The sequence below is a fragment of the Sturnira hondurensis genome, unplaced genomic scaffold (genome assembly GCF_014824575.4).
Source record: "Sturnira hondurensis isolate 20B ecotype Veracruz unplaced genomic scaffold, ASM1482457v3 Scaffold0000256, whole genome shotgun sequence".
Lineage (NCBI taxonomy): Eukaryota > Metazoa > Chordata > Mammalia > Chiroptera > Phyllostomidae > Sturnira > Sturnira hondurensis.
This window is the reverse complement of record NW_028072887.1, coordinates 2,554,961-2,567,632: the sequence shown is the minus strand read 5'-3', so window position 1 is coordinate 2,567,632 and position 12,672 is coordinate 2,554,961. Positions and strand designations below refer to the sequence as shown.

At 33.7% G+C, this 12,672-nt stretch overlaps 1 protein-coding gene across 8 annotated transcripts in view; it reads right to left on the bottom strand.

The window, feature by feature from the left end:
- The window catches only part of R3HDM1 (R3H domain containing 1), a 197,437-nt gene that overhangs the window by 99,400 nt on the left and 85,365 nt on the right, over positions 1-12,672 (bottom strand). For all 8 annotated transcript variants that reach the window (XM_037027713.1, XM_037070718.1, XM_037070913.1 and 5 more), the window contains 4 exons: positions 11,930-12,044; positions 10,308-10,386; positions 2,099-2,158; positions 1,877-2,017 (listed from right to left, as the gene is read on the bottom strand). In XM_037027713.1, coding sequence (XP_036883608.1) covers positions 1,877-2,017; positions 2,099-2,158; positions 10,308-10,386; positions 11,930-12,044 — 395 coding nt within the window. The remainder of the gene's footprint in view (positions 1-1,876; positions 2,018-2,098; positions 2,159-10,307; positions 10,387-11,929; positions 12,045-12,672) is intronic.

Genomic DNA, 12,672 nt, shown 5'->3' with positions numbered 1-12,672 from the left:
CAATGTGGAGCAGATCTCTAAGGTTTTCTGGTTTACAACCTTCTTCATATTGCAGAAGATAACAAGAATACAGTGTAACTTCAATGATTCGAAATGTCTAGTTATATTTATACTATTGATCCATTCTTCTCTTAGTACATCATAAACATTTAGTGTTTAGCTAAACTTTTGACAATTTTGATGAAGAGAACCCTAAAGCTATATGACATCATTCACAGCTTTCAAATAACTGAGGTTACACTGTATTGAAAACCTTAGAGAGTCACCAGTCGAAATGTTAGTCAAAATGCCTGCTAATGTGCACATGCCTGGGTATCCAGCAGCTCTGAGTAATACTGAAAGGTATTGGTTAGACTAATTAGAGTTCTATTCACCTTCATTCCAGCTCATATGTTATGGTTATTATCCTACCAGCCATGATGTAACTAATTGGGAAAAACTAATTGATGGGGATAGTGTAAAAAGGACTAAGGAACAGACAGAGGAAAATTAAATCAGATTCACATTTGCAGGTGAAATTTAATCCCAAAGATAGGATCCTTTCAAAGATATTTATCTTCATTAATTTAATTTTACTTGTAGAAAAAATCATTTAAAAATACTAGGTTCCATCAATATATTTTGTTCACAACCTTCTATTTAAAATGGAAGAAAACCGATTTAGTTTCAGTAAACAAAAAGGCAGCTATAAGGATAAAGGCCATTATAAGAGAAAGGATGTAAGTGAATTAAATATATTCATTGAAATTGAATGGTCCACAGACAAGACCGTGACAGAAGTCTAGCTTTAAGAAAGGCAGAAAAATCATTGACCAAAAAGCATTATTTTTGGTATCTGAAGCTAACTAACTGCTGCTCAATAAAACAAATTCACTGTTGTCACATAGAAATTAATACAGAAAATTCTACAGATAAGCAGATCACTACCAAACTATAAACTTAGCTGAACTTAACTTGCTGTTTTAGGATCAGCTTTACAAACAGGCAGAAGAGGTGTTATTTACATGAAATAATTTTAGGTGCCTCTGCATTGGGACTTTTGATCCTAAACGCCAGGTTCGATGCTCTATTTTACCAATAGGATAAAGCTATCATTTTTTAAAAAAAATGGCTCCTTATATAGAACAATTGTAATGGTATAATCAATAAAATATATTTAAAAATAAAAAAATGGCTCCTCCTAACGGCTTAAAATTTTTTCTCAATAAATTATATATATTCCAGAAAGTAGATACAACATTATGGTAATACTGTATTAACCAGCAGACTCACCTTCCTGAGATTTGTAGCAGAAAAAGAGCAGAAACAGAGGTGGAAAGAATGGTAAATTGATAGAAGATTAAAGGTGATGGTGTAAAAATTTGATTTCCTCTACACCCCAATTTGCCTGAGGCTGGACAAAGCTATCTAAATTACATTAATTTAAAACCCATAAGAGAACGGTTATCAAATATCTGATAATATGACCTCTCAGGGATTTTGCTTTGGTTTTTTAAACCAGTCCTCATTCATCCACCTCATTTCAGTTCAGACTGGTTTTTGTTGATTTTGGGGGTGGGGAAACACATCCATTTGCTGTTCCAGTTATTTATGCATTCATTGGTTGATTCTTATATGTGCTCCAACCAAGGATCAAACCAACAAACCTTGACATATTCGGACAATGTTCTAACCAACTCAGCTACTAGGCCAGGGCCGGACTGGGGCCGCATTTTAAATCTCGTGAGCTAAATGTGCTTTTGATCCAATCATGTAAGGGTATTATGAAGCTTAATTAGTCAGCTAAAATGTGGAAAACCTTAGATGAAAGGTGCTGTAAAAAGATAAAAATTGTTATATACACACACGACACATACCTACATTTCTTAATACTTACATTCTTGTATTGCTAGTTTTGTTTACTATGACAGACTTCCCGCTCTGATCAACATTGTGGTCTAACCCAAAGTAAGCGGCTACTCTGTGTAATAGCATCCTATGGTAAGATGTCATTGGGGGAAATTTCTTACGTGGAGACCTAGAAGTAAGAAGAACTAATTTAGTAAATCAAGGATAAATGTGATGACAATTTCTTTTCTTGTTAAATGTCAGGACTTACTCATTATTACCAATGAAATCTAAAATTTCTTGTTCCAATTTCAACAGCATCATTCTGTCCCTGAAAAAAATATGAAGACACTTATATGCAAAGCTTAACACTGAAATAATCATAAATGTTAATCATTTTCTTAAAAAGTAATGTTTTTAAAATAAAAGATAATTTTTTAGTTTAATTTTTACTATGGAAAATTTCACACATACACAAATGTAGAGGGAACAGTATAATGAACCTCAATATAGCTATCACCCAATTTCAACAAGTATTAACATATTGCCATTCTTAAAATAGATACATTTTGATCTACTGTCACTATACTGGATCTGTTCTGTAAATACAGGGTGGGGCAAAAATAGGTTTATAGTTGTTTGTATGGAAAATAGCAATAATTAATAAACAATAATATAAAAATAAACTCTGTTTTGTGTACTCACAACTGTAAACCTACTGTTGCCCTACCTGGAATATGGATAATTAGAGCATATTAGTTTTTACTTCTTTACTCAATAAAGGTGACAAGGGGTTGTAGGAAAATAGACAAAATAGAGTCATGAATTTATTTTCATGCTGAATTTCATAGAAACAGTACTCTAAAGAACATGCAATGCCAGTAACAAGAATACTCCTATGGGAATCCAAAGCTAGTATATAGATAGAACTAAAGCAGAAAAGTATGAACTACAGTACTAACTCTAACTCAGAAGGAGAGGACTTCTCAAAACATTCTGTAAATTATTATTGTATTACATATTTTTAAGACTTTGGGAATTTCCCCCATAAAAATCAAAATGAACCAAAAGCTTTTAACCTATAAAATAAATAAAGACTCTAAGGAGTACCTGCATGTGCTCTTTTGGACCACTAGGGTCCTGTTCAGTGCATTTAAGCTGTGACAAATTAATAGTACCTCTCCCCAAAGGACCTTCTTGCTCACACACTAAGAACATGGCTCAAGAGAGTATTCCTGTGCTCACTACAAATTTCACATACATGTGGGGGAAAAAAATCCCCAAACAAGGAACTCACAGAACCTTAAAACTAGAAGTAGTTTTATAGATCATTCAATTCTATTCCTAAAATTTTGTAGGTCAAGGAAACTGGCCAAGAGGTTAATGTGTTCCTCCAAAATAAATGTTACACAGCTCCCTCTCAAATTCTAATAGAGATGATGTTCCCTGCTTAAGTTGCATGAAAGCCTATATATACATCAGCCCTCAGTTTGATCCTCCCTCAATAGTATAAAAGACTCTTAAAACTGAGTAATATTTGACTATCCATTTTAAAATGTTAGCTGAAAAATCAAGAGAAAAACATATCAACGTGGTGATTTCAACTCTAAAAGCTGAAAACAGGACTACCTTTTCAATACAAAGTCTAGCAAGATTCAATTTTGTCCCCAAATCTGTTCCTTGTTTAGTATTCCTCACCTCAGTAAGTGGCACCACCTTTTACCCAAAATATTGTACTAGAAGCATTTTTGGCCTGTTATGATCCCTTTTTTCTAATCCTCATATACAGTTAATTACTACTACACATTTACCTACCTTCTACCTATTTTTCTTTTTCCACTGCCAGTATCTTAGATCCTTAAGCCACATCTGTGGCTTAACTACAATACAAAAAGTTTATTGTCTCTCTGTATCTTCCCTTATTCCCCCCAAATCTATTCCACCTAAAACATCCATAATGATCTTTTAAAAACACATGTGAACATGTCATTACCTTAGTTAAGGGCACCTATATATGCCTGGGTTTTGGACCAGGTCCCCAGTATGGGAAACATAAGAGGCAACTGCATATTGATGTTTCTCTCCCATTCTTTCTCCTTCCCTTCCCCTCTCTATAGAAATAAATATTTTTTTAAAAGTTTCTAGTACTTTCATTAAAAAAAAAATCAAACATCTGCAATGTGACCTATCAGGCAAGCATTATCTACTTCTTTAGCCTCTCCTGCCCCTTAGTCATAAAACTCATTATCTTGGCTTACCTCTGCACTAACATTACACATCCCTTCCCTTCTCAGTTCCCTTTGCCTAAAACAACTTCTTATACTGTTTCTTAGATTCTGTTTCTTGCATACTTTTCTTTAATAGCATTTATCACAATTATCACTACACAGTGATTTGGACTATATAGAATGGAGTTCAACAAATTATTTGCATGAGATTAATGAAATTACTAGATCCAGAGGTCTTTTAATATTCTTTCCTTAATTTTGGGGGGGAAGATAGGGAATTTTTACTTCACAGAGTTTTTACCCTGAAAGGACTTAATTAACTTAATATATTAATAATATAATACACATGATCTATGATGTATATAACATGTAATATACCCTATTAATAAGGAACACACATAGGACTCAACTAAAGATCCAAAAATTATTTTTCTTAAGGCATAAGGTTTAGCACATGAACCTAAAAGTAGGCAACTTATTGAAACTGTTACTGTATAAACTTTAAAAGAAACCAACATGATATTCTATAAATGTTTTGTCATTATGTTATATACCAGAATTGAATATAATATTATATGTCACCTGTAATTAAAAACTTTTTAATTAAAAACAAGGATCTCAAGCAAACTAATCAGTAGCCTACTACATAAAGTTAAAATGAAGAGGCAACAATCTTTTAGTTATAAATGTTCTAGTCATTACATCAGAATCTGGTTTAGAGGAAGTGTATACAGCTGGTATACCAGGGGCAAATAAAAAAGGGGAAAACAATGCTTCCATTTGACCACCCCTTTCCCAATGTTCCATGTGACCTTGGTCAAATATCTACAACAGATAAGAAATAACTTAAGTATTAACCTCAATAAAAGTATTTTTACAAAGTATTTCAAACACAGAACAATTATATGATATTCCTCAGAACACAACTTATTAAAAAATCCATTCTCAGGATTAATCCATAGGTTTGCTCCTCTTCATGAATAATCTAATAGTTACCTTTATTATCCATATTTAATACATAAGAAATTTATAAAAATGGGTATAACATTAACACAAAAATAGTATAAAATCATGTTAGTGAATGTAATCTCTACGGAGGCCAACTTTAGATCCCTAAATTCTAATTCAGTAATGATTAGTTAGTGTAGTGTCTGAAAATATTCCTTACAAATAGGAATTCCAGATAAATTAATATTTAACACCTGAAGTTTATATATTGGGCTGAGAACAAGATAAAAACTTAATGATCTGAAGGAAAAATCTGAAAATATTCTTAGAGCAACATTTGTTTTTGAAACCTTTAGTGGATATCTACCACACTTATTACTAATTTTGTGCTATGTGTATCTGGCAATTAATTGTGTGTTTTTTTGAGAGAACACTGAAAAATCAATTAAACAAATCTTATTTCTCACAAAATTTAACATTAGTTACAACTTCCTAACCCACACTGATGATAGTAATAACTTATACACTAGCCATTACATGAATTATTCACTATATATTTATTCAAATAAAAACACATACACAGGAAGAATCAACTACTGATACATGCCAGAATATGGATAAACCATAAAAATATGCTAAGGAAATGGTGCCACTCACAAAGACCACATAATAACATTCGTATGAAATATACAAAACAGGAAATCTGTACAAACTTTATTAACACTCTGGACACAGGGAGATGATAGTAACATGGTGTGGATTTCTTTTTAGGGTGATGAAAACATTCTGTAATTGACTACAGTGATGCTTGCAAATACTGGTGAATGGACTAATGCCCATTAAAGTGTACACTTTAAAAATGCATATGCAGAGTTCTGGACAAGATGGAGGCGTAAACAGAAACGCTTTGCTTCCTTGCACAACCAAAAGAAGGGTAACAACCAATTTAAAAACCACCACCAGAACTGCCAGGAAATCATCTGCATGGAAGTCCAACAACCAAGGAGTTAAAGAAACATTCATCCAGACTGGTAGGGGGGCCGAGACCAGCCTACTAGCAGCTGGCGAGAAGAGGACTCTGGTGGACCAGGAAGGGTGACCACACATTTGAGTGTAAAGAAGCCGGGAGGCACAACTGGGGAGTGAGACCCAGGGTTTCGGCACGGGAAACTAAAGACTCAAACCCCTGGATGTAAAAAATCTGTGGGGGTTGTGGTGGTGGGAGAAACTCCCATCCTCACAGGGGAGTTCGTAACCACTTGTGGGAAGTGAGAGAAATGAGGAAAGTGGGATAAGAGTGGAGCAAGCAGCAATGTTCCCCCTCTGCCCTCTGCCCCACAGACAGCAAAACAATGCAGCAAAGAGTGTTGCTCCATTCTGGTGAATACCAAAGCTCCACCCTTTACCATGTAACAGGTGCAAGGAGACAAAGAAATATGGCCCAGATGAAATGACAGATCAAAACCCCAGAAAAAGATCTAAGCAATGAGGACATAGACAACCTATCTGATGGAGAGTTCAAAACACTGGTAATCAGAATGCTCACAGAATTGATTGAGCATGCTTACAAAATGAAGAAAGAAATGAAAGCTACAGAAAGAAAAATAAAGGAAAATATACAGGAAACTAACTGTGAAGGGAAGGAAACTGGGACTCAAATCAACAATTTGGACCAGAAGGAAGAAACAAGCAACCGATTGGAAGAGAATGAGGACACAAGAATGCAAAAAAGCTGACAGGCACAGGAACCTATGGAATAACTTTAAGTGTTCCAATATCTGAATCATGGGGATGTAAGAGGAAGAAGAGGAAGAGCAAGATGTTGAAAATTTATTTGAACGAATAACGAATGAAAACTTCCCCAATCTGGCAAAGGAAACTGACTTCGAGGAAGTCCAGGAAGCCCAGAGAGTCCCAAAGAAATTGGACCCAAGGAGGAACACACTAAGTCATATCATAATCAAATTACCCAAGATTAAAGATGAAAGGTCACAGTTATCTACAAAGGAGTTCCCATAAGGCCATTAGCTGATTTCTCAAAAGAAACCTTACAGGCAAGAAGGGGCTGGAAAGAAGTATTTCTAGTCATCAAAGGCCAGGACCTGTATCTAAGATTACTCTGTCATCGTGCTTCCCAGATGAGGTCAAGTTAAAGGAGTTCATCACAACCAAGCCCTTATTATATGAAATGTTAAAGAGTCTTACCTAAGAGAAAGAAGATAAAAAATATGAACAGTATAATGACAACAAACTCTCAACTAACAACAACTAAACCTAAAACAAAACAAAACAAAAACAAACTAAGTAAATCATGAGATCAGGAACAGAATCATGGAGAAGGAGATCACACGGAGGGTTATCAGTGGTGGTGGCGTGGGGCGAGTGGGTGAAAAGGTACAGGGAATAAGAAGCATAAATGGTAGGCACAAAATAGGCAAGAGGAAGTTAAGAATAGTATAGGAAATGGAGAAGCCATAGAACTTACAAGTATGAACCATGGACATGAACTAAGGCGAGGGGAGGAAATGCTGGAGGGTGGTGCAGAAAGGAGGGGGATAAAGGGGGAAAAATGGGCCAACTGTAATAGCATAATCAATAAAATATACTTAAAATGAGTATGTAGGTAACTTACAAACTTTTCCATCTGTAGAGAAATACAGAAGTGAACAATGAAAAAATATTTTCAAATGCATAAAATGCAAAGATTAGATTTCTAATCTTTGTTCTTACTGATGTATGTCCTATAGTTTCAGAGGAAAGAAAATTCTGCCCATTTAGGATTCTATCCTGTTTTACTCAAACTAGTTATATATTTTCTACCTTTCCCATTTTCCTCAAACCACCGAGTTCTGGTTTCTATCATCTTACTACATACGTATGAACAGCTTGTTAAAATAGCTACTAACTTCCTAGTTTCTCAGTCTAATGAACTGTTTTTGGTACTTCTATTTGGCACTTTTATCAGCCATGAAACTGTTCTCTGTTGGCTGACTCTTAAGACAAATGTTCGCAAGATTCTTCTACTATCTTTAGGACTCATTCAGTCTCTTTCTTTTTATCTACCTTTTATATATACTATCTTTCCATGGAATTTTGTCTTTGTCATTTATTTCATCTCTGGACAAACTCACTTTGTCCAGAAGCAAGCTTCACTTCTACTGATGATTCCTGAATCTGTAACTACAACTTGGCTCATTTACATGAAAACCCAAGTGTCTTAACTGCCAACAGACCTCATTTCCTGGCTTGCCTTTGGGAAAACTATACTTATTTATAATAGAACCTCAAAGTATACTTGTTTATAATATAACTTGCCCTATTCCATTCAGGCTTGCCCCTTATTTACTTCTTCAGTTAATGAGACTAGCCCTCAGCCCAGACAGAAACCTGATAGCTACTCTGTTCTACTCTATTGTTCCAATACTATTCCATATCCAAATGATCACTAAGTCCTGCCATGGTATTTCCTGAACATCTTTCTTACGTGTCCTTTCCTCTCTAGTTTTCTCTATGGCCTCGTCTCTGTAATCCTTGCTTGTGATACTGGCCCCTCACTGTTGAAATAACCTTTCTAAAATACAAATCTGACTAGGGCATTACCCTGTTCAAAATTCTGTAATTACTCAACTTAGTATGCCACACTCAAATGACGGACTACTGGCATTTCAAGTAAGATTATTTTTTATTGTTCATTACTGTTGTGCAACTCTTTTTAGCACCTGACTTCCCAGCAGCATTCCACAGCCACCAGGACTCACCACCCAGCATGTTGGTACTATCCAAGGTTGAGAACAAGTGGACATACGATCTGTCTTCATGTTGCACCAACTCCTTCCCCATCACTTTCTAGAATTACTTGCCACATACCTGCTAGAGGCTGAGTGTGCAATCTTGTCTTTCTTTGAATATACCACTTTCCCTTGAACAATATTATCTATGCCTTGGCAATGCTCTTTAACTCTATTTGGATTGACTTTCTCATGTTTCTCTGTAAAGACAGTTCCTCTTCAAAGAACTATTTTCAAGACTCAGCTCAGGCATGATCTTGTCAGTGAAGCCCTCCCATATCCTTTCAAGCAGAGATTGGAGCTATCAATCTGTGTTTTTATAGCACCTTGAAAAACTTCTTTTACAACATCTTTTCTATTTATATTATATTTCATGTGTTTTGTTTTTTGTCCTAGCAGAGAGATGGTGAATAATTTGGGGTCAGAGGTTATATTTTGCCCATCTTAATATCTACAATTTTTAGCACAATGCTTAGCACATGATAGATGTTCAAGAAGATATTCAATGAATTAATGAATTCATCTTTCTTTTGGGACTAAGGACTAACCTTGAATTTAAAACAAAAAAGTTGGGCAAAGCTGACTAGCTTCTTCCTCACTTCATACCTATACTTCTTCAATCCATATTATAAGGGGACCACTTTTCATTTTGGTAGTTCTCTTTTTCAGGTTTATGTTAAATGCAAACTAGAAAATCAAGATAGTACTCAATACAATAAACCCTAAATAAAAGGTTTATCTTGAAGCATGACATAAGTTTCAACAAAGCTAGAGAGTTGAAGAAAGTTGTTCATATTTCTTCCATGTGCATAAAGCCAATAAAAAGATTTAAATTTTATTTCAAGTATGTAAAATAACTACCACTCTGGGAAGCTAACATTTAGAGAATTGATTTTTAATCTAAGAATCTTCTATTTCATAAAAGCATTGGTGAGATATTTTATAGATAAGGATTTTTGTGGGGAAATGCCTCAAAGGGGTCAATGGCCTGCTAAAAGATAAAATCTATTTATTCAGTATCCTGGTAAAACAAAGGATTTCACAATTAGTAAACTATATTCAAATAAGCACCTTAAAAATCTTTGGGTTGAAGGTTTATAATCTAAGAAAAAAAGAACAAATATTCTGTGTTTAAGTGCAAAAACTTACTATAAACAAATACACTGAGTTCTTATTCAATTGAATGCATTATCATGAGAATATTTTTCTGTTTTTTTTTTATGATTGTTACCTCTGTATTCTAGTTGAGACAAAATTTCTTGGTAATTCTGTATTTCTCAAAATTCCTACAGAAAGTATGAATTATTTGTATATCATGGTGACATACATAATGCAAAAAGATATACATATGTGCACAGAGCAGACCAGCAACATCTTAGCTCTAAGAATCGAAAACATTTCTGGTATACTTTAAATATTACAATCTTATTCTAATATTCTAACATGATAATGGAAGTATAAATAGCAAAATATGGTACTCTAGCAGCAATTTAAACCGTATACATTTAATGTTTACCTGGGATTGTTTTTTAATGTAGTTACTAAAAACTCATGTAGATCTATGCCAGTTGAATCAGTGTATTCTTGACTAGAATCTAAAAAACACAAAAAGGCAGTATAAAATAGTTTGAAAATAAATCCCTTTCCCTTTTACATGATACATATCTTAATAAAACAAGATGCCACAAATTGAAAAACATTAATGAAGTAGGAAAAAAAATTACGATGAACTCAGATGACCACAATTTTCCTATTCCCATATAATAAGATGTAGGTTTATATAACTACATATACATGCATATTCTTTAAAAAGTTTCTCTCTGAAATGTGCCATTTTAATTTACTCTAAATTGTTTCTTTTATATACTCACCAGAATTCTGTTTCAAAAATGCCTCCAGTGAAAAATTAGAATGATTTATACAATTAATTACTCTGGTGGCAAATTAAGATAGCTTAGTTCAATTGTGAACATAGGTGGAGAAACCAATCTGGAAGTAGACAGGAATTTTAGTTCTCAGGGAATATTACTTTAATCTTTTTCAAAACTTCACGTTTATTCCTTCCCCTTAAATGTATATCCTAAAGCTGTTTATAATACTGATCAGCATAATTGAATTTATAAATTAAAAAGCACTTTTATAGACATGCAATACTAGATGATGGTAAGCTCCATAAAATTTATTATGAAATATTCTTGATTACAAGAATATTCTTACTGAATCCTGAATATTTAGCCATGGGCTCTTTGTATTATAAGGAATTAAATAGTATTATTTTTAGTGGAATCAGTATTCAAACTATAGTGATTCCATTAATTCAATATGAGAGACAGAACAAAGAAATAAAATAAAGTTATCTTCCTCAGTAACTCTGAAAGGTATTGCAGTTTTTGGCTAAAGTATTGAGTTGGCCAAAAGCTTTGTATGGTTTTTTTTCTGTAAAATAAAACACATTTTCCATTTTCACCAATAACTTTGTTGATTTGAATATTTTGAGTATGTTGGCTATCTCCCACATTGCTGACTGTTTTTAATTAACATCTTCATTTGATTGCTATCAACTTCAACTGGCCTGACTATGGAGCATTGTCCACTGAGAAATCTCCAGCAGAAACTTTGCTAATCACTTTTGACATGTTTGATCAGTCACAGCAGCTTCTCCATACACTGCACAAATCTGTTTTGGCATTTCAGTTGAGTTTTTAGCCTTCTTGAAATAATAAAGCATAATATGCTGAAAATATTGTGTTTTCTTCCATCTTCAATATTAAAATGACTACACAAAAATTCACCAATTTTGATACGTTGTTTTTTAAATGCACATCAATCTGACAGCTGCAACCATACAATCTAACAAAATTGTTTTGAATGAAGTTAAAGACAATTAAGCACTACTACAGCCATCTTATGGAAAAGACCTAAGATAACTGAATATCTTTCTGATTGTTCAGAACAATCAGTATTTGGCCAACTGAATATCTTACTGATTGTTCAGAACATTTTGCCCAGATGAGCAAATACGTTATCCCTTCAGGCTGCTCTGTATAATTTAATACAGGTATCATATATATAATTACTTGAGGGGTAAAGAATGGAATTATGAACAGTGACACAAAAATTAAAAAAAAAATTACAGACCTCTTGATAACATTTTTCTGGGCAACTTATCACTGGCTTTTTCTTTTTCTGCTTCATCTTTTGAGGGCTTCTCCTCTTTTTCAAATGATTGTGTTAACTGGGTCTGAATTTTCTCCTGTTGGATGATAAAATCAGTTATTAAATAAAAACATAAAGCAATTCAGTTAATACCACACATTTGTAATTTCTGAGTAACACAAAAGTGTATGAAGAAGAAAAAAGATTATTGTATCCAATTAGATTCTCCAAAGCAGAATATACCTTAAAATTATTTTTATCATTTTATTAAAATTCAGATAGCAAATGGTAAAACACTGACTATATTGACTAAAACATATCCTGACAATTATTTTAGAGAAAATAAATGTTGTCTATAATAGTTTAAAAGCATCTACTTGCAAAACCCCTAGAAAATCAGAACCAAGGTCTTCTTAATGTACTTTTTTAACACAAAGAAAAATGGAAAGTTGTCTTTACAACAGAATTACACTCAAATGGTTCAGAAGGAGTGTGCATAGTGACAGCACACATGCAAATGACAAAGCAAGTGGGGAGGTGATACCCATTTTTGCAATGGAGATGCTATGCAAAAGGTAATTACCATCAATCATGACAATAGGAATGCAAAAGTGTCAAGTCAACACTTAATAAAAGTACTCTTTGAGTATTCACTATAATCGCATATTCCTTCATTCTTTTGAGATGTAAAAAAACTTTGAAGTACAAAATTTCCAAAGCCAAAT